Source organism: Bombus huntii, chromosome 8 (genome assembly GCF_024542735.1).
Source record: "Bombus huntii isolate Logan2020A chromosome 8, iyBomHunt1.1, whole genome shotgun sequence".
Lineage (NCBI taxonomy): Eukaryota > Metazoa > Arthropoda > Insecta > Hymenoptera > Apidae > Bombus > Bombus huntii.
In genome coordinates, this window is record NC_066245.1 from 12,043,820 (window position 1) to 12,063,901 (window position 20,082).

General features: G+C 37.8%; 1 protein-coding gene across 1 annotated transcript in view; it reads right to left on the reverse strand.

Annotated features, from left to right (window-relative positions):
- Positions 1-19: 19 nt before the first annotated feature.
- LOC126868983 (uncharacterized) overlaps positions 20-20,082 on the reverse strand; it is a 54,976-nt gene continuing 34,913 nt past the window's right edge. The window contains exons 3-7 of the mRNA XM_050625033.1: positions 18,764-18,871; positions 18,126-18,290; positions 16,552-16,649; positions 9,180-9,339; positions 20-4,923 (exon numbers count right to left, since the gene is read on the reverse strand). Of these exons, the coding sequence (XP_050480990.1) occupies positions 4,679-4,923; positions 9,180-9,339; positions 16,552-16,649; positions 18,126-18,290; positions 18,764-18,871 (776 nt within the window). The 3' untranslated portion in view covers positions 20-4,678. The remainder of the gene's footprint in view (positions 4,924-9,179; positions 9,340-16,551; positions 16,650-18,125; positions 18,291-18,763; positions 18,872-20,082) is intronic.

The following is a 20,082-nucleotide window of genomic DNA, read 5'->3' on the forward strand; positions in this document are numbered from 1 at the left end:
AAGAAAGAGGAGTTTCAGGTAATCGTGAATCATAGAAATTCCTTTATTATCGATTTCCTCGCATACAGTCCTCACACGATTCAAACAGCATCATACTGGTCGTTAGAAAATTCATCGAGACGCACACAAACTTCGCGATATAGGGCGATCGTTTTCGCTTTAATGGGTAGCAAAATGTGCAAAAAGTGAAAACACGGATTTTTTTTATAATTCTAATTATGTTTGTTGCTCGCGCGTAACTGCGTTTCCATCTCACTCTGTGTTCTCTTATTACGTTCTTGAAAGGTACAGTTAGAATCGCACAAGCGCTTTTTCGGAATCCAGAGAAACTTTTCTTTTTCTTTTATTAATTTTTATTCTTTAACTTTTTTTTTTTACGCAATTTTATTCGTTTCTTGCACTTTTATTTTTTAACAGTTTCAACGATTTATTAGACGACGGTGGCTCTCACTTTTTTGAAACCTTAACATTGAACACGCCGGTGATGAAATATCTTCGAATAAAGGAGAAAATGTTTCTACGAATGAAAGGATAGATACTTTTTTACGACTATAACGTCAATCATTTAAGGTCAATCACTGAAAGATATGTAAGATCGAGAAATTCTGGATTCGGTAAGGCAGAGCTTCTTTTTATCGTTTAATTCACGGATGTCGAGATAATTCTTGCGTAGGTCCTATAAACATGCTCGGCTCGTGCGATTCGTTTCGACAAATCATATCAACGATAAAAATCAGCGTAGATACGTCGTTAAGTATTTCACTCGACATAATATCGACGTAATTACTCTCTACCAGAAACGCGAACGTTAAAAGGAAATTACCTCGAAGAAAGATATCAAGAAAAAAGTACGGTTTAACCGTAGAACGATCAAACTCATAATTTACCAATAGCATAATAAAATAATCTTTCAAACAAAAAAGAAGGGGGGGGGCAGAAAAATAACTCGTAAAAGTCATATAGGAATGATCGGAAAATTAATTTCGATCGAATTTCATTCGATATAAATAAATAAGCGTCAACAACTATTCACACACGGTTCTACACGTAAAAAGAAAGGCGGAAGAAAACGAATTACAAAGAAAAGGATATACAGTAAAGACTCGCCTGTCGACTTTGCATACAAATCATAAATAGCTCCGGAATCATCGGCGAAAGAAGCGTGAAAATCACTTCTTCTAAACAAAAAGAGTGACAGTGTCACGATACCAACAGTAACGGTAATAAAAAATAATATTAATAATAATAATAATTTCTAACGAGTAAAACGTGTTCTCCTGTTCGAGACTAATGACACGAGCAGAAACAATCGAGTACACTGCGCAACATACAATATATTTATATATATATTTATATTTATATATAAATTTCTTCTGCATATTTATATATATATATATTAAAACAATCGCTAAAAAATATAAATATATTTATATATTTATATTTGTATATATATATATATATATATAATTCTTGCCGTTTTACGGCTAGCTGCCTACGTAGGGCTGGACGGATGCGACGCAATAAGTATTTTATTTATACTTCGTTGCTCGAACGAAGAAACGCCGAGTTGAAACTACGATGCGACGAACAAGGAGCGTACAGGAAAAAGAGAAAGGTGTTAGATTAAAAAACGAAAAAAAGGGGAAACATAGGGAGAGAAAGGAGAGGGAGAAGAAAAAGAAAGAAAAAAGTAGAAAAACATATCACGTATCCTGCGACTTCCAAGACGGACGACTACGTGTTATTACTGGAACGCGCCATTTGACCGTTTCCTCCTCTCTTTTTTCCAAATCCAGCGAATACGACAGCTTCTCTCTCGTTCCTCGTGCTGCTTCTCTCGATTGCGAGAGATACGATTGTTCGAGTAAAAATTCAAGAATAGGAAGAGAATGTAGGAAGAGAATGTGCCCGTAAGCTATCTCGAATGCCATTTTATCGCGTTTTATATTCGATGCAAGAAACTTCTGCGCCTTATTTCTGCCGGATACGCGAAGGAAAAATTGTACGTATGGGATTTCCTTTAGACGCGCGAATAAACGTAAAAACAGACGTAATTCCAGGGCACTAGCTCGATAGAAAATATAGAAAATTAGCCTGAACGTTCAAAAAACAGATTTTAGAACGATGAAATTAATTTCGTTAAACGTCCCATATCCATACGGTAAATACTTGGTAGAAATCCAAATGAAATATCTCACGCGTGAGTATGATTTCGATAATCGAAGACGAAGAATGTTCGAAGAAACGCAACCAGGAAAAGCCATGTAACTAGAAAAGATTGTTAAACACCGATCGATTGGTACGTTTCGGTAATAACACGTCGGTCGATTCGCGAATTTAATCCTATACTTTAATCGTACGCCATATCCTGGGCTTAGTTTCGATCTGGCTATTTCACGCTTAAAATACGATAGTTAACGATCGGCTTTAATTCTCTCCTTACCATCGCTTTACAACGTAATACCTATAGCATTATCGCTGTTCCAACCGTGACGTAAATCGAACGACGATAGTATCAAAAATTATTATCGTTCTTCTGTTTTTTAAATCACGATCGACGATTCGTTTCGTATGAATGACTCGTTACTAGATTTAATTAAGTTCTATCTGTAAATGCATAATTAAATCTCTTCGCCAAATACCGCCGCACGTATTCGCCGCTTCGACGTTGTGCTTGTCATTTAGCGACGCGCCAATCTCGATTAAACAATTACAAGTTGCTAGTAGAACGTTAAATGCGCATGTTTGATACGGTTTATCGATCGATTCGATCAAATTCTATTAACCATTGGCGGCCAAAACGTGTGTACTGGACACGATGTGGGATGATATCGTGATCCCGGAATATTTATCGGACAGCTGAAAGTTTACACTAAACTCTCGTCGTGTCTTTTGTAAACGGTGCCGAGTAGAAATTTTTGAATCGATGTTACGCAACAATTTAAATAATTTCTATTTGGTTAAATCAACGAAGAAAATCGGTGGTTTTAATCGAACTACTCCTTTTAATTAAAACGTCCTATCTGGCATTTTGAAATATCCGAGATAACTGAAATTTTACCATTTTTATCGTCCTGTCTATTTTAACGAAGAAGTAGATAGTTGAGAATTTTTGAAACGTTTGAAATATCTTCAAAACGGAGAAGGATATAATAAGAGCGATATTTTCATGCAACATCTACTTCGCGCAGTACTTTGGGAAAAATTTGCTCGTGCAAGTAATCGATACGATTTTGAAACGTGGCCGGACCACGTAGTAAGCTTACTGCACGAAGCAACCAGACCGCAAAGGGTTAATTTCTGCTTGTTCGCGGTTGGAACCGCTGGGAACTTAAATCGTAATCTCAGCGAACACGACTGGCTGGTTTTCTCGATCCTCGCCTGATCGAACGCACTGAATCCATCGGCATCCTCCTTCTCGAAACGTGGACCCATCTTTAAACGCCTTACATCTTTCGATTTAATATCAGTTTCGAACGAAATAAAATACAAAAAAAGAAGTAAAATACTCTTCGATAAGTTACGACTTTCGCGTCTTAACGAGCGCGACTCGAAGAAAGAAGAAAACGAACGAGAACTGAAACTCTCACGGAATCGTTGAAAGTTTCTTATCGAGTAAATCGACGACGAAATCGTTGCGGGGGTGGATCGTAAGCTCCACCTTTGAATCGGTATTGTCGCGTCTACCATAAATATCGGTCGACGTCGGACGCTTGGCGCCTCGAGCCGAAGGTTACAACTTTCTCGAAGACGTAGCAACGCCATCAGAGATCGTAGTCGAAGCAATTTCCCTCTGCGATTCCCTCGATCACTTTCAACAGGGTTTATTTCCTACGTCCTCGCGGTAGTCCTTCGATCACGCGATAACGCTATCTGGGTCTTTCAGTGGCAACTTTATAGTCCAAGATCGCGAGAAAGTCTTTTCGATTCACCTCGATAGAGCGTCACATGGTCGGAAGTAGCAGAGTAACGAAACCAACCGACCGAGCAATTTCGAAGGTACCTCGTGCTTCGTATTTGTCCTTGTTTATGTAAAGAGAAAAATCTATCGACCCTCTATATCGTCACGGTTGAAAATTACATATGTACATATTAATTTACATTTCGTCGCTGTATAATTTCTAATAAATTCTTATTACTCATCTACGCGAAATTGAAATGTACAGAATAAACGGAACATAACACCGCTGTGCAAGATAATTATGGTAGCGTTGCTTTCTCGGTTGCCTTGAAAAGGATATAAATTTGAAGAAACATCTACAATTGTCGAACGATTACTCTCTGTTTCCATTGAAATACGGTTTGAAAAATTGTCCCAATCATTTGCTTTTTCATAAACAAATCAACATTTTCGCTACAGAGGGTCACAATATTATTCTCGCGCGTAGGAAAGTTCCGAAAAAGTAACGAAGTAAAGTAACGAAGAAAGTTCAACGATAAGTATCGCGACGTCTTTTACGAGTGCCTAAATAAAGTTAATACCAGAAAGAATCGGCGGACTGTTTCTCCGCTTTCGCGATAAAGAACTTGGTCGAGCTTCGTTGCCTTGCTACGCTCGTCGTTGAACTTTCGTTTCGTATCGGAATGCTTGTTCGACGAAATCGGCTGCGAGTAGACCTGCGAGTAGACCCGCGCCAGAACAAACATCATCGACGCTTTCGTCTTCGCCGAAAGTTGTTTAAACCTCGGTAGAGTGCGTCTGAATTCGCACTTTTTTCTGCGAGCCGTTCCTCGATAGAGTCGGACTGTGCGCCGAAAAACCGGGATTGTGGATACCGAGCGGCTTTGGCTTCTTCAACGAGCTTCGAAGCGGCGAAGCCGTGCTTGTCACGCTTCCGGAAGTTGCTACCGACGCCATCGAACCGTTTCCGGCTCCGCCTACATAGGGCTTGCCACTAGCGTCGGTCATCGAGATGCTGCCGCCTGAAATTCGAAACACCAAACATATATTTTCATTTATTTCGAATATAAAAGTTTCCTATTTTATATATGATATACCTACGCTATATCTATACTATGTAACTATATCGTTAGATCGGTACACTTGTGTGAAATCGCGTAAAAAATCTGTCAATAATTTATGTTTCTCTATTTGTGGAGAATTTAAACGCGAGGAAGTACGCGATAATTTCGAAAATATCTCGAATAAAGCAGATACGTATTGTACTATTGTACTATTAGGCGAGTGAAATAAATTTCTATTTAGGTTCCATTTATTTAGTCGCGATGGTAAAAATACGAGTTTACGTAAACATCGTGGTTAATGGCGTTAACGAGATAGTCTACTATGTGTATATTAATTTAGCATATTTTTTTCTAGTAATGACACATTTCATTTGCAACGACTTAGTGTGTATTACGATATACATATGTTACATTACACGATAGAATATATTAAAATGTAGTTTACAATCGTAAATTGGAACTATTAACAGGTAATCCGATTAATTTTATTTTTATTCTGAACCTGAAACCTGGCTGGAATTAGGAAGGTAGCGACAATAATCTCGACGTTAAATGCACCATTTTATACGTTAAACTCGTTTAATTGAAAACAAACTGGATTATAAATTTCGACTAATTAACCAAAGAAACTAACCGTCGTAAAAGTTAAAAACAGCAAACAAGGACTATAAAACAGATAATTTTGTGTGTGTGTGTGTGTGTGTGTGTGTGTGTGTGTGTGCGTGTGACAGTGGACAGTCCCACAACCTTTCACTCTACGATAATAGGAAAAAAAGTTTGGAAATTGATTGTCCGCCGAGGTGGCCAACGGGTTTCTCAACTATTCCAGTACATTGAATTAAATTCCACGATTTAACTTTAATCGAGGCACGTGGAACTTTAATAAATAAAATATAATCATTATCGATAAATGCTATTAAGTTGTCCGAAATGTTTCTTTCGTTTTACGAGCACAACGCACAAATAATAAACGCACAACGTTTTTCCTTTTATATTATTTTCTCCAATTACGTACGATCCATTTTGTTCCGTTGAGATAAACATCGCGACATTTCACAGACTTGGTTTCGCGTTTGTACAAAGGTGCACTGTTGTAAAAAACACGTTTGCGAAAGAAAGACACTTTTCGGACAACCTATTTACACTTATAAACAAATTTAATCGTTTAAACGATATCGTAACGATTGCACGATCGTGGACTGAAACAGATAGTCTCTCTATTCGGTATTCGGTAATAATTAGAAAATTTATAGTCGCGAAAACTCTCGCAATTACAGGGCTTCTTTGAATCTCTTTGCGAGGAAATCGTAGTTAATAAGAACGTAAGAACGTTTAATATCATTCATAAGAGTAATTACTCATTACGACATAATTTCCAGCTACAGAACAAAATAATTGCATAAAGCAGCCGGAACAGCGTATAACAACCGCTAGTTCTGGAATTTCTCATTAGAGGTAGGTAGAATCTTGGCTATCATCTTTTAAACACCAGACGAATAATAGACCCCTATAAATAATACTCTTCGTAAAACGCTTCTTATATAGTCCGCTATGCTACGAGTAACCAACTATAATCGACGAGCTTCGTAATCTTCGATCGATCGAAAATTCGCAAGAACAAAAAGAAAAAAAAAAACGACAGTTTTTCGCGAAAAAGCACAAATCGAAATCTATGAAAAATCGCGCACGTTGCAATTCGATGAACACTCGTGTCACGTTTCACGCACGCACCCACGTACGCGGAAGCAATATTTAAGCGCACCTGCACTCTTGCTACGTGGAAATTCATCGAGACGTTTTAATTCACCACGAGGCACGATCGAGCGCGATGAGCACTCGGCTGAATTTCCACTCTATGTGTCATCCAAACGCGAAGTTATTCGGGAAAAAATTTTTACATCGCCTCTTTCCACTCGACTCCGTGCTCATCCTTTCTTCTGTGGCCTTCCATATCTTTTCTTTCTCTTTTTTCTCTTTTTTTGTCTTTCTAAGCGCTTTAACGTCGCACACGCACAAAGAGGTAACTGTAATTTCTCATTTATGTACTTTAACCTTATCGTATTATTTCCGATTTCATCGCATTTTTCTATCGATAAAAAGTTCCCAAGTCGAGAGCGAATATGGAAATTTCATGCGAGGGGAATTTTGTGAAACGTTAGAAATCATTTTGGTGGTCGAAACGGGAGGCAGCTCGAGATGTATACAAAATTCACAAATTGCAGTGGCATCCGTTTAATTTATTCCCCCCTCCCCCTAAATTTTAATCACTATCTTTTTACTCGAGATACGAGCAAATATTTCTTCGTTTTGTTCGATTTCTCCTCGTGTCTGTTTATCCGTTTCTTTAGCAGTTAGTTTTCCTTCTATCGCTCGCGCTTGCTTCCTTCCTACTGTGACACCGTGTTTCGTGTTACAGTTTAGTTCTTTCTCTCCGCAACTTTGCTCGTTGCGTCCCTTTTCTTTGCAAGTTTTCCAAGTTTGCAAGTTCTCCCCCGTTGTTGTTTACTTCTCCGATCCCTGGCGTACGATCTCTCTATTTGCTCCCTTCGCCTTGACTTCGGCCCGTCACGTTTCACCGCGTTTCACATCCGAACACGTTTCTCGGGCATATTGAGTTTCCATCAGCTGTTAGGCGAAGGCCCTTCGACTTTCAGCCACGCAGCAACGTTCTGCCACAAGCGAGCAACCTGAAGAACGTCTTCGCTCGATTCAAGCGGATCAAGCATCGCACGAAGATGTTTAAAGTTTATCTTGCTCGAGAAACCCTCTTCAGAAACGTTTAAAAAGGGAACTGAAACATCGGTTCATTTGCTTGCAAGTTTTGCAAGCTTTTGCTCATTTTGTAAAACCCTTTCTACAATGAAAACATTCCCGAGTACCTTTTAAAAGAAAAATCCTGTTCTCATTTTATCGACTTTTATTTTTATGAAATAGGAAATGTAATAGGTGGTTCCAAATTGCAATTTACGAGTGATACGTTAATTCCTAAATTTGACCGAAATATTCGTGGAAATCAGGTAAAAAATGTACTGTTTCGTTTGGCTGACGCGTAACCTTGAGCGTAACCCGTTCGAAATTGTGCACCGAAGCGAAGCTATTAGGAACTAAATGGATACGTTGCCTCGTTAACCGCATTAATAATATTCCGACGAGGGAAAAGCTTTACCTTCGAGCTGACAGCCAAGAGCTTTCTCTTTGTTCCGTAGAAAATCGAGTAATATCGCAGGTGGGAAAAAACTTATGACAAACGTTTATCGAATGCGATATAAAAGTATTAAATGGACGAATGTCGCTTGCCGCGCTACCTCAAACAGATTTCTTTTTCACACGCGATAGGAATTCTAATTTCGTGATGTGAAATTTAAACGAAGCGCGCAACAGAAATTAAGGAGACGAACAAGGAGACGCAAAACTACAGGCAACAAATGTATTTAGTATCGTAGCATCATATCCCTGGGGCGTCGTATAACTGAATTACCGACGCTCTTCGCGATATCGTATAGAGGTTGAATTTGAATTCAATTAGTTAACCATAAACCGAAACGAATAGTAATCTATCATTCGATACCGTGAAATTTAATATTTCAACATTATTTAATTCCAGAATTGAATATCGAAGCTTCTATATTCGTATACTCGTATAAGCTTCTATACTCGTATCAAAAGTTTCGATACGAGTCGATGTTAAAAAATGTCGATGACTTACGAGTCTTACGAAAATTTCCGATTCTACAATGCAATATCCACGAGCTTCCAAGAATTTTGAAATCGTGTCAAATTGCTCGCATTACTTACCGCATCTGCCGATTCCCTTCGACACGAATAAACAAATTACTCAACTTCTTACTAAATTTCGATCGACTTCATTTGGTCATGCCATACACGCGCTCCATACATTTTGTAATACTTGGTCCTTTGTTACGAAGTATTATTGCTCCTCACCAAGTCTTCCTCGCGACGATACGATCGTGACAGAGGTTTTAGAAACGTCACCTTCGAATGCGAACGAACGCAGAAGAAAGAATATTCTTTATTAAACGAGTTCCGATACCATTATTTTTCTATAAATAGGCTCGTGGTTAACGTCGATAGTTTTTCCGCTATTGTACGGTTGATTATTACAATTTTAGATTTAGACCGGATCGGGGAAAAAAAAATTAATTAAGCAGAGTAGTTTAGTAATTAAGCAGGGATCACGTGTCTAGCGAACTTACCATTCGTGGGTTGATGTTCCCGGTAGCCAGGATTATTTATGGTAGCTGCACGAGGATCACCGACAACCCTGATCTTCGTCGGATCACCGCCTCGTCGAGCATAAATACCTTCGTATACTGCGGTGACCAGCACGCCAAAGTTCAAAGCGATAGCAGCCAACTGTAACAATAAGTTTCATATCCTTTGGTCGATGAAAGTTTCAAACAAACTATGTATATCTGAACGATCGATTCGATAAATTATTTCTTAACTTTAAACATAATTTTATCGTAAATTATTATTTAATACCTGTATCTTGCATTATTCGAATTCACGGTTACGGTTGTCACGCGAATTTTTACAAAACGTTCTAAGACAAAATTTCATTTTCTCTTAGGAAAATAGATCGCGGTTATAAATAGATTAACGGATCGAGAGAATTTACAAAGCGAGCATAAGTTTCCCGTCGTAGCCGATTCACCGTAAAATTATTTCCCCAAAAAAATGAAACTTCGGTTCATCGGATAAATAAATAAACGGTTGCTCGTGCCCCGATAATTCTTGATAAATCTTTCGATGAAACCGCAGAAGAGCGTTGGAACGTAAAAAGCACGATAAATACAACGTCCAACGATTAACGCAAATACTCGCAATTATCGTACCGAAAGTTTGCAGTCCGATGGAGCATCGATTATGCACGCTCATTATCGATGAAGCGAGTTCGTTATCGTGGACAATTCCAAGCCGCATAATTATCCACCTTTTGTCGGAACAATACCAGTAAATTAACGATTACCACGAACAGACAAGGCTGAATTGCATGTAATACTTTAAAAAACATTTCCTCTGGCATAGTTTATTTTTATATAAATTATTCAGAAAAATAAATTACCTATTTTACTTTTGAAAACGTTTTACTTTGTAAACAAAAATTATCAGAACGCTGACATCGTGACAGGATATATATTACCGAGGAAAAAAAACTAAGAGGTATTTCATTAATCGCAAGGAAAAACTTCTTTCAATCCACAGCACCACGACGTACAATTAATATTTGGACGTTGTCGCGTCAAAATTTACCATTACTAAAATCTTCTAATTCATCAATTACATCGATATCGTCCAGTTATCGCAACAGTGGTACATTAATTCGTCCACCTGGACGCGTCATACGTTGTTCCCATTGTTCTAGAATCCGTAAGGTTCGTCCATATTGTTCTATACGAAATGCTCGTTTTCAGCGTTTCAGCGCGTGTTGTTGTCTCTTGTTGCGAAATACGCTCGATCATTGAACGCAGGAAAAAGAACGGAGGAGGGTGGGAACGCGGAAAGAACATAGGAAAGGTGGAAGAAAACAGGAGATTCAATTAAGACGTAGAAAAGACGCGGGGAAGCCATTGTTTCGGCGCAATAATCGATTCACCGTTGTTTCTTTAGCTTCCGTTGTACCTTTCGCCGTATCGTTCCGCCGTATCGACCTGCGGCCGAGCAAAAGGAAAGAGGAAACGGGAAAACCAAATATACGGTCCGGTGACAATTTGATTAACAAACGCTGCTCCCTCTGGGATTTATTTATCAGCCCACGCGTACCACTGTCGTTCATTAAGGCCAGAATGAAAAAATGTCGAAGCACGGTTAAATCTTGTACGCAGGAAGAGATTACAGAGATCAAGCTGGTGAAATAAAGCCATGGTATTAGGGGATGCTCGCAACAGGGTTTTAGACTTTGTACGTGCTTCCTCGAGATCCTAGGAAACCTGTACTTTATTTTAATAAAATATTTTACATTCGAATGTGAATCACGAACTTAATGTGAATTTATTTTTCAATACAATCGCTGGCGTATACTTTATATTCTACTTTATATCCTACTTTATTCTATTTATCGAACGACGCGACAGAATTATTCTTTAAGCGTCTAAGAGAATTGCTCGTTTCGTAAAAGAAATAAAATTTGGAAATTGCAAAAAAGGATTTCCTGACGATTATTTCTTGCCCCGCAAGGGAAACATTTTCGTTTCCTCGCCAGTTTTTCTCCGCTCAATGAAATAAGCGTAGACCCTCTGCCTCTTTACATTCAAGCTGCATTCACCAACGAATGAAATACTTTACCATACAAACTCTGATTTTCTTTTGTTAAATTCACGTTATTATTGGCGTCAAGAATAAAATTTCATATTTCTTCTTCGAGCGTTAAAAAACATTTATATGCTAAATTTATTCTTTTCTTATTAAGAAAAGTACAATTTTCATTGATACGATACGCGTTAAATAATTCTGCCGAGCCTCTCGATATTTATCTGAAAAGTATATAACGTTTTCAACAGTCAATGTATTTTATCATATTTCGAGTATGGAATATTCGATGAAAGGAAAAGGTTTTCTATAGATTAACATTAGATCGTGTCTTTCAGTGAAACAGAGGTGAAAAATGTTAACTCGAACCTTCGATTCCATCCGATCGACTCCACTACTATTATTTTTATCCTATTATCTTTCTTTGTTGTTTTACTTTCCTCCTCGCAAAACGTTTTTATGGCGGGATCTCTGATATTTCCAACGTCTGAAAGAAATGCTTCGAGAAATTCACGATTGAAACAAGCAAATTCTTTAAAAGAACAATTGGCAAATTACTTTTCAATTTTTCCTAAATTCCTGAATATCAACCTTTTCACAAATTATCTAATTCGACGAACGACACAAACCTACAGTTATTACCGATTATTTCTCCGACAAAAAAGCTTAATCTCATTTTCTACCAATGTCACGGACAAAAAATAAACGTCTCTTATATCTCACAAAAAAACTATAAAAAAAAAAAAAGGTTAAACTATGGAATCTCGACGATCGTAGAATACGAAACGCACTTCCGGCGAATGTGAAATCCCCATGGCTTAACTTTACATCGTTATAAATCGCGGCATCGTTTCACCTTGCCCTGTTTCTGTTTGTTCATTTTGTCCAGCTCGATCTCGTCCTTGGCCTCTCTCAGAAGGCTGCGTCTCTTCTTTTCCATCATCTTGCATCCAGTACTATAGTACAGCCGTGTGGCGATCCTCACGTAACACGGATAAAGTGTATTTCATAAAAAACTTGGTACGTTTCACACAGCACAGTTTTATATTCACGAATACGACGGTTCCGTGTCCTTTAACATTCGTAACTTTTCATTCTCGACTTTCGCTCCATTCTGCTTTCCACTTTCTTTTAATCGAAGAATCAAAAACTTCTTTTATAATAGAAATTTCTTCTATAGATTCAACTGTGCAAGTTTCTTTAGAAGAAGTTTTCAAAGGTTCGACGAAGCGATTTCGAAGCGATAGATCATCGTAATTAGAAATTTTATATAGTCTTTGAATTAATCGGTGAACGTAGATCGAAGAAGATGTTCGCCTTAAGGTTAACGTCCACCGATCACTGATCGCGAGCCGTATCACTGATCAATCGTGCAACAGTATCGATAGATAACGCGTCTCGATCTCGTGTTTCATCGTAGCTAGCTACCGAATGGCAACCTGTTTAACAACTTTCGCTATGAAACACAACAATCCTTACGAAACGCTTTACGTTTTTGCGATGAGGCTGCTCCGAATCGCGATCTCGTTTCTCGAAAATTATTTTACGTACGCTTGATACACAGCGTTCGTTAATAGCCTGTCGATAATGAAAAATAAAACAAGAATCTCTAAAAATCACCATATTATCTACTGCTTGTCTATCGAAGTTCGATTAACAGATTAACACGCCAAACACTCGCTGGAAGTTTGTCGACATTCGGAGAACTGATCGACGAAAACGCTATTCCACGCGTCGAACAACAGCTCGGTCAATAAAAGACATGACTGCGATTTGTCTGTCGTTAAAGAAAAAAAAAAAAAATAATTCCAAGGAAGAAACGGGAACAGAAATCACTGGTAAAGTTCCGTAGGCCGAGTACACGATCGTGGAAAAGTTGTATGGTAAAACGAAGGAACGGGGACGCACCTTTGCTGGCAAACGATCCGCGCCAAAACGTTCACTGAGGGTCCGCCAATGTCGTCTCATTGTTTTTAAAGTGTCCAACAGTCGTGGGTGCTCTGACACATACTAACTAAGCCCCTGCGGGGGGCTTAACGAAACACCTGCGAGCTGTTTCTGATCAGGTGGCCTTTAAGTATTTAATTCCTCGATCGTGCGCGACTCGCGTATACGTTTCACACTTCGTTTGGAATCTGCGTACGGTACACATATTACGTATGTACATACGTTTATTTCAATATGATACGTATTATTTGAAACACGTCGTACGATTATCGGTAGAACGATCGATTTCTGTGGCATCGATTCGATCCACCAGATAGAAAATCGGTCGCGTGTTAATTGGATTTAACGTGGAAATTATTCAATGCACACAGCTACATAGTAAATGTATCGCGATAAGTATAATTCCAGTTGAGCCAAGAAGAGTGATAATGGTTAATGAGTGTCTAATTACGATACGTTGTCGGAAACAATGATTACGTCAGTGTGATATTACGTAATCTTGTTAAGTGACACTGTTTCCGATTCTTGCATGTAGATTTTTAGAGTAATCGCCGAGCGACGAACGATCGATCGGCAATTTTAATATTTGCAACGACGTCCTTTGAATTTAAAAGATTCGTTTCGAAAACGAGGTCACTGATAAATAGCTGTAAAATTATTGAGAGGAGCGCACGTTCCTCTTTCTCATCTTTTATCTTTTATCTTGTATCGGAAAAATAAAGCCAAATAAAAATGTTGCAATAACTGATATCCAATTTATCTACTGTTTATTTTTCTATAAAAAATTATATCTTCTAAATAACACGTTTTTAACACGGTTTTTTTTTTCAAAATATAATGTAGCTGGTACATTTAAACACGAAAGTAAGGAATCACCGTAAGTTTCTCTAGAACTTTCTTTCATAAAATTATATACGCCGACCGTTTCAAATGTCGCTTCGAGACTCAAGCGTACCGTGGAAAACGGTGAAAAGAAGTCGGAATTTTCTACCTAAATACATTTGTCATTCCATTGATTACTGTTCTAATAACTTGGCTGCAGCCAAAGAGAAACTCGACGCATCGGTACGATGTTACGATACACCGATGGACAGTCGAGGCGTATCGTCGTCATCATCCTTATCTCTTGCGGTGTTCCAATAACCGCGATATCTCTACAAGTCGACGTCATTATGCTACATGCAAATTCGTACCAGTTTCGTTTTAACGTCGATAAACCACGAAGTTTTCTATCTACAAATAAAAAGGCTATCGGTGTTTACCATCGTTAATGAGTCTACGAATCAATTAACGACGTAATTTTCAAACAAATTCTGCAAATTACGATCAAACGACGACAAAGAAACGGATTATATTCTGGAAAATTCGAAATTTCAAGCAACTAACGTTTCTATTATTTTTCCTCAAAGACAAGATATCGTAGTGCAAAAGTAACTGTTTTGTCAATTGTCAATTCGCTGATATTACGAGTTGGTAAATCTCTGTACAACAGGTTCCGTATGTAATATTCAAGATAATCCGTAACTGGTGGCGCAATTGGGTACAATTGGCTGATTCTACGTGGAAAAACACGATGCAAAATGTGAAATCGAATTTTTTCGTACGACGTTTCGTTTCCGAGAAAATCGAGCTTGAAAATTTGTCAAGTATGCTTAAGCTTTTTGCTAATTCCAGACTGAACAAGAGTAGAGATAATCGACATACATGCGAAGATAAGTAAGACACGTAGTAGATAAGTAAAAAAAAATACAATTCTTGATAAAAGGCTTTCTTTTCGAGAAAAATAAATTGAAAACGTTTCGTATCGTGCGCGTGTACCGGACAAGTTCCTAACGTTCCTAAAGTTCTTCAAACTTTATCTTCTTGAAAATAATAGGAAGAATTTTATTTTACCTAGTCTGCGCTTGGCTAACTTTAAGCAGACTTGATAAATTTTCACACACGATTTTCTCGGAAACGAAGCGTCATATTCGCGTTCTTGCCTTATTTTCGTCACGTAGAATCACACTCTGTATCCACTTATATTGGCAATTACAGACCACCCTGTGTAAATACAACTACTTTAACAAATCCAAGAACCCTCTCTTAATATTAAACGCCAAGCTGTCACTCGTGTTTCATCGCAATATTCCAATAACTAGTTCCCCTGTCATATATGAAATACTAAAATATCCTGCGGCACACGTCTGCTTCGATATAACGTAGCGAACACTTACAAGAACTAAGATCAGCTTTGTCACGCGTAACCATACCGTGCAAGGCAGCGTTTGTTCGGAAAAGCCACGGGACCGAGGCTGATCTGTCCACAGAGTCGCAACATCTGTGCTCGAGTGGCTTCGTCAGGAAATCGCTATCGAGATAACGAGAGCCTGGTTGCTCGACAGGTGAACGTGCAACGGTTTCACTTCCTTTCAGATAGGAGCAACAGGTTTCGACGAAGAGGCAACGCGCTCCATCGAAATATCGTGGAGGAACACAGCAGCGGTCGGTAGTTTCCCTCGTTAAGTGTACTATGCTAATGAGAAGGATCCTGAAGGAAACTAGCTCGATGGACGAGTTAATCGGTCTCGAGGAAAATTACGCTGGTGAAAGTTTCAGGCTGATTTATCAGCACGAACGAAACGGAGATTCGAATAGTGGAGAGGAAATTTTGGAGAAAAAGCCGAAGCAACTTAATCGAAGGGGAACGAAGGAATCTGAGAATTAAAGCAGCTGTGTCAGTGAATCGAGGTAATCGAATGACCAAACTTCTTATTACACTGGCTGGTTTTAGATGTTGTGTTTTTCATTATTAAGAATAAGTGGAAAATTTAGTTTTCATATATTTGAAAAAATACAAAATAAACAATCGTAACCGAAATATTCGTAAGAATATAAACTTCCATAAATATTTATATGATAGTTATACGCATATATGTATTTATTTCCATCGTATCTCTTCGATTCTAATCATCTCTGTGTACCACTAGGAGTCGATAGTTACGGTAGAATTGATTGCATAGAGTAATTTAGCGTAATGGAAACGAGATAAGAATAGAGGATAACAAATGAGATTGTTTCCATAGAAAAATATAAGCTGGAATTAAAATCTATATATTTGCATATATGTATAAACGTAGTAAAAGCAGAGTTGGAGGCATTCGATTAAAACTCTTATATAGATAATACTGGCTCGAAGCTCGAATAACACGAATACACGCGAGAGCTTTATCTTGTAATTTAAACGCTTCTCTGACAAATACCTCTTGTTAAAATATTCGACCATTTTTCTTCAGGAAATTGAAAAATACATTTTTTCAACAAAATCTGGTACGTGGACGGGTTGTAGGCACACGAAAAAAGACTTAGAAACAGGATTTGCAAGCTTACCTGCATATAAAACGCTTCTCCCCTCGTGATAACGAAGCTGCTAGCTCTGTCATCGGTTTGTAGGGCAAACAGACTCGCTGCTACGATTGCCAAGGAAGCTGGAACAAAAATATTCATACTCTACGGTTTTCGTATAAACAGAAAATATATCTCTACATAATACGTATCTAGATATTTTTATAATTCAGTAAACAAATAATTTTTTTTTTTTTTTTTTTTTTTTTTTTGAAGAGGCAACATTGACCGAAGGGGAAAAATTCATTCATTAAACGCGGTCGACTGCACGATCTATGAGTTTAACGCGTATCACTTTACAGCAACAAGATCCACCGCAGATATTCGATTCTTCGTCTAAGGGTAAGTAGGCCAGTAAGTAGACAAGTGACTGGTAATCCTACCGTGGTCAGCCTATTGCAAAACTCTCCGACACTGTCTGATGCAAAAGGACTTCTCCGCCTGAATTACGCTCTACAATTTCCACGTGTTCCGCAATTTTGCAAATTATAACAATTTAAAGAATCGCGCAGACACCGAATTCCTCTACGCGTAATACGACCTCGTTAAAATGTATAAAAAATACAAATAAAAGTTGCAATCTCGGAAAATAAAGACGCCAAACGTAATCGATATATCGTTAATTGCAATTGTGGGGGTAGAAATAAAAAAAAGTCATATTAAACAAAGAGAGCGGCGAGTAGAAAACGAAACTGAGGCATATTTCCATAATTAAATAAATCTTAAAATTCATTTCCATTTATATTTTCCACGATACCATTCAGACCATCGTAAAGTTCTGCCTGTATGAGACACGTGTGCTAATCAGTTTGCAATTAAAGTGAAATATTTACCCAATGCCATATATTCGACTATTTCGTTCCAATTTATAGTATTCTCGAATAACAAATTTCATTTGTTGCTTCTCTTTTCTCGCCAGTCAATTATATCGTATATTTCACGCTTAATTAATATTCACGCCTACTTCACTCAAACAATCCCGTTTCGAAGACCAGTTTCGCAATTATCAATTATTCAATGGAACTCAACTATAAACGAGTTATCTACAGATAACTTGCATAAGATAGTTTCCTGTTTGCAGGATTATCCGATATTTATCGATAGCGAATGTTAACCAGACAGAAATGATCAAGAGGAATTTCAAGCGGATCGTAATTAACCTTATCAGAATCGAATTTTTCCTTATAGAAAATTTTTTATTAGCTATTAATAGTAAAAACGTATGTCTTTACTTAGTCTTCCAAATAAAACCTAATTTATTAAAGGTATAATATGCGCATACGAAACATCCTTAGACCGCGGATATCTATGCCAATGCATGTTTTTATAAATATAATTTCAAAAATAGAACCTAGATACATTTTATTTGTTAAATATTATAACGAGCACTTTGAATATGTTATATATATATATATATATATATATATATTATATGTTTATACAACTATATAAACAAAAATTATATATAAAAATCTGCGGTCTAACCATTGCACTGAATGGTAAATAATAGGTGATACTATCGCATTGATTCGAACGATTATATTCTTAGAAATACTCACTGGCCAATGTGGCAAGAGCCACTTTCCCTATCAGAGCAGTGCTGTACGAAATAATAACTCGTTTCGCCGAGGAAGCCATCGCCAGTTGTAGCACGGCAAGACCGACCAGGATCGCCAAAAGAGCAGAGGCGGCCGCAGCGGCTAATCCTGCCACCCACACAGCCACTGAAAAAAGAGAAAATCTTTATGTCACTTTCGATTCGTCATCTTCCACGATCCATTTGCTTCGATAAAACGATTATTTCCGTGATAAAGATTACTTCCAAGTTTCCGCAGTCTTGGACACTTTGGCTTATTTAGGTATTTTATGGCTAATGTTTTCTGTGACTTTTTGCAACAGGATTTTTATGTTTTGTTAGCAGACTACTGGAATAAGCAGTTGAACCGTTTGGCTTATTTCACGGTATTGGAAACATGGTCAGATGTACTCTTCTAAAGGAATCTTATTATAATACCTTTCTTTCGTTACAGATAACATTCATTCAACTATTGATTGTATTACACGTAATAAAAATGTTATATGTTATAGTAAATAACTCTTTTTTTTTTTTTTTTTTTTTTTTTTTTGGAAAAATGATTTTGACTCAGGTAATGACTCAGGGAGGTAAGGTAGGTAATGACATCTAAAATAAACTTACACACTGGCTGGAATCTGGAAACCCCTTGGCCGCATCTTTCTCTACCGTACAGTAGAAGCTTGCATTGCCTCCAAGGACCAAAGTATCCTTTCTCGGCTGCCGATCCGGCTGTAAAGTCAAAAGTAAAATCACGTTTGATAATCTTCGGTAAAATGATATTAGACTATTCGAAGACACTTTTCTTTCATATGCTACTTTCAAATACTCAGTTTTTCCATGACTCCTTAACACTCGCAACTTTGTCGTTTGCTACAAACGTTTGCCAAATGTTCGCGGAATTTATCAATTGTAATACTCATTTTTAGAATATATTACAAGTTTTTAACACAACTATATAATTCTAAACAACGTAGAGAACAACTACGATCTTCGTCTTCTCTTTCACTTTAGTTTAAACATCAACGATCGACTGTCGCAAAGTTGAAGCCACGAGTGCTCAGTTTCTGTGACGTAACGACCCAAGATTCTCTTTGATCAGAAAGTCACCGAAGCGTTACCACGGTCCCCCTCTGCGTCCAAGTGACACAGCGTCCAAGCTAGTTAACGCACGTAGATACCATAAAACATGGGAGGAAACGACGCGGTCTCCGAAACCGATAACAAATCCAACTCGTCATCGGTTTTATCGTACTCGTTCGAGCTCGACAAATTTTCAACCCGATAAATCCTTCCTGGTCGCCAGTATTACGCAACTACTCGAGCAGCTCGTGACCGCGAAGGAAAAAAGAGACGGATAACGAGCGGCAGAGCGACGTTCCTAGTCGCGAGAACGTGATCTCGACGACGATCTCGAGGAGAGCACGGACAATTGAAAACCGCAATTTCGCGTTGCTCGTTTTGCCGTTCAAACGGCCCATAAAGTTGACCTATACACTGCGTGCGTTTGCTTTTCTTCTGCCATGTTCATTTTCATTCTTTCGGAAGTTGCTAGAACAAAAGTGGAAAATCTATCCTGCTTCGTCGAATGGAAATCGATGTTATCATTTAATGGCAAAAATGTGCAGTGATGCGCTAACGTTTAAAATTTAAAGATCGCCTTTCTTGAAAGCGGATTCAGATATAAACCATATAGAAACTATACCGGTCAACTTTGTCCTGGTTAATTCCTATTTTTATAGAATTTATAATTTAAGGAAATCTAATTTATGTAAAGAATTTTGAGATTTGGTATATATAGTAGGTAATATTGTAGTATGTGTGATATTCTTTTTAATCTAATTCTTTTTAATCTAATTTATGCGTATTGTTATATAATTTTTTATGTAATCTCTACTCGATAGTATGTAATTGCTTCACGCTTGATACAAGATCATCGATAG